At 42.8% G+C, this 1921-nt stretch overlaps 1 protein-coding gene across 4 annotated transcripts in view; it reads right to left on the bottom strand.

Annotated features, from left to right (window-relative positions):
• Positions 1 to 259: 259 nt before the first annotated feature.
• Positions 260 to 1921, bottom strand: part of PGM1 (phosphoglucomutase 1) — a 69224-nt gene continuing 67562 nt past the window's right edge. For all 4 annotated transcript variants that reach the window (XM_017541542.1, XM_017541544.1, XM_017541543.2 and 1 more), the window contains exon 11: positions 260 to 916. In XM_017541542.1, the coding sequence (XP_017397031.1) occupies positions 827 to 916 (90 nt within the window). In that variant the 3' untranslated portion in view covers positions 260 to 826. The remainder of the gene's footprint in view (positions 917 to 1921) is intronic.

A 1921-nucleotide genomic window follows, 5' to 3' on the forward strand; every position in this document is an offset into this window, starting at 1 on the left:
TCCAGAGCTCGGTTGACCCTGCTAAGATTTAAAATTACAGTTCTCTTAAAATTTATGTTACTTTTTGGAATATTCAGGACAATTTAAAAAAATTATAGTTCTTGAGTCTAAGGATTTGCAACCTACCCCAGAGACCGTTTCGTTTTCTGGCTAGGACATGAAAACAAAGTACAATACTCTCCTCCTTCTAAAAACAAAAAGTTTTTCTTTCTGAAACCAAAAAAGTACTTTGTAGTTAAGAAAAAAAGACGACAAGCAATAGTAGCTTATTTTCCTTTATTATCCCAAAATACCTGTGAGAATGGGACAATGTCGCAAAACAAGGCAGAAATCTGTAGACAAGTACGTCTCACTCAGAGGAAAGAACTGATTTAACAGAAGGCACCAGAAATTGCATTTTGTTGGGTTACATGTAAACAGTAAATGGGGGGAAAGATTCACCAAAGAGAAAGAAATTTGAACCGTCATTTCATTGCCACATCCTAAGGATGAAGAATGGCCTCACTCGCTGCTGATGATCCACTGCACCTTACGTTGTAGTCTCCTTACCTGATGCTAAGGTACAAATATCCACACAGCCACAATGCAGAAGGGCATGAAAAGAAATTGAGATTGATATAAGCCCGCAGGTCCTCTTTCCCTCTTTCCCACATAGCTCCCAAGAGCATCTTCTTCGGCAGTGCCTTGCAAATGCACTGTTAACTGGTTAGTGGAAAAATCAAATCCTAAAAAGCTTGGTGAATACACTTTGTTTCTGTTATGCTCCTCAATCAGATGACTTGGATGGGTCCAGGGTGGAGGGACGTACCACATCTGGCCTGTCTTCTTAGGTGATGACAGTGGGTGCAGTGCGTCCTGTCCTCTCCTGGAGTTGGGACACTTTCAGAGCAATGGAAATAAGAGGAGCCAACATGACCTGAGGAAGACAGTAAGAGAAACTTTTCCATCACTTCCTCTAAACCCAGATGCTTAGCTCCAAATCCTTAAGTCTGATTGCCTACTTCCAGGTCTCCAAGGCTCCTCAAACTCGGTAAGTCCAAAAACAAACACATGTTATTTCCACCAATACCTAGTTCCAGCAGTTTCTATTTCAGTGAATCAATACCACAGTCTTTCATGTAAAGTCAACAACTAGGAGATGTTCCTGACATTTTCTTCTGCATTTTTCCCATACCCAGTCTATAAGCTGGTCTAAGTGACTTTTCCTCGCTAAATATCTCTCCATGGCCCCCCTTTCTCTCCACTCTCCTGCTGTAACTCTTGCTAAGTCAATGTGCTCTGTCTCACCTGGAGCAGTGAGTGCCTCCACATCCACTTCTGTATCTTCCAGTTTCTTTCCCACACTGTACCCAATGGGATTGATACGGTTTGGGTCTGTGTTCCCACCCAAATCTCATCTTATAGCTCCTATAATTCCCAAGTGTTGTGGGAGGGACCCGGTGCAAGACGGCTGAATCATGGGGGTGGGTATTTCCTGTACGGTTCTCATGATAGCGAATAGGTCTGGTGAGATCTAATGGTTTATTTATTTTTTTTTAATAGAGACAGGGTTTCACCATGTTGGCCAGGCTAGTCTTGAACTCCTGGCCTCAAGTGATCCACCTGCCTTGGCCTCCCAAAGCACTGGGATTACAGGCATGAGCCACCACACCCGGCCAGGTCTAATGGTTTTAAAAGCAGGAGTTGCCCTGCACAATTTCTCTCTTTTGCCTGCTGGCATTCATGTAAGACGTGACTTGCTCCTCCTTGTCTTCCACCATGATTGTCAGGCTTCCCCAGCCACGTGAACTGTAAGTCCAATTAAATCTCTTTCTTTTGTAAATTGCCCAATCTTTATTAGCAGCATGAAAAAGGACTAATACAGGAGTCTTTCAAAATGCAACCCCTCCCCACATCTAATTCTCACTTAAAGAAAAAAAAA

Source organism: Cebus imitator, unplaced genomic scaffold, assembly GCF_001604975.1.
Source record: "Cebus imitator isolate Cc_AM_T3 unplaced genomic scaffold, Cebus_imitator-1.0 Scaffold135, whole genome shotgun sequence".
In the NCBI taxonomy this organism is placed as follows: Eukaryota; Metazoa; Chordata; class Mammalia; order Primates; family Cebidae; genus Cebus; species Cebus imitator.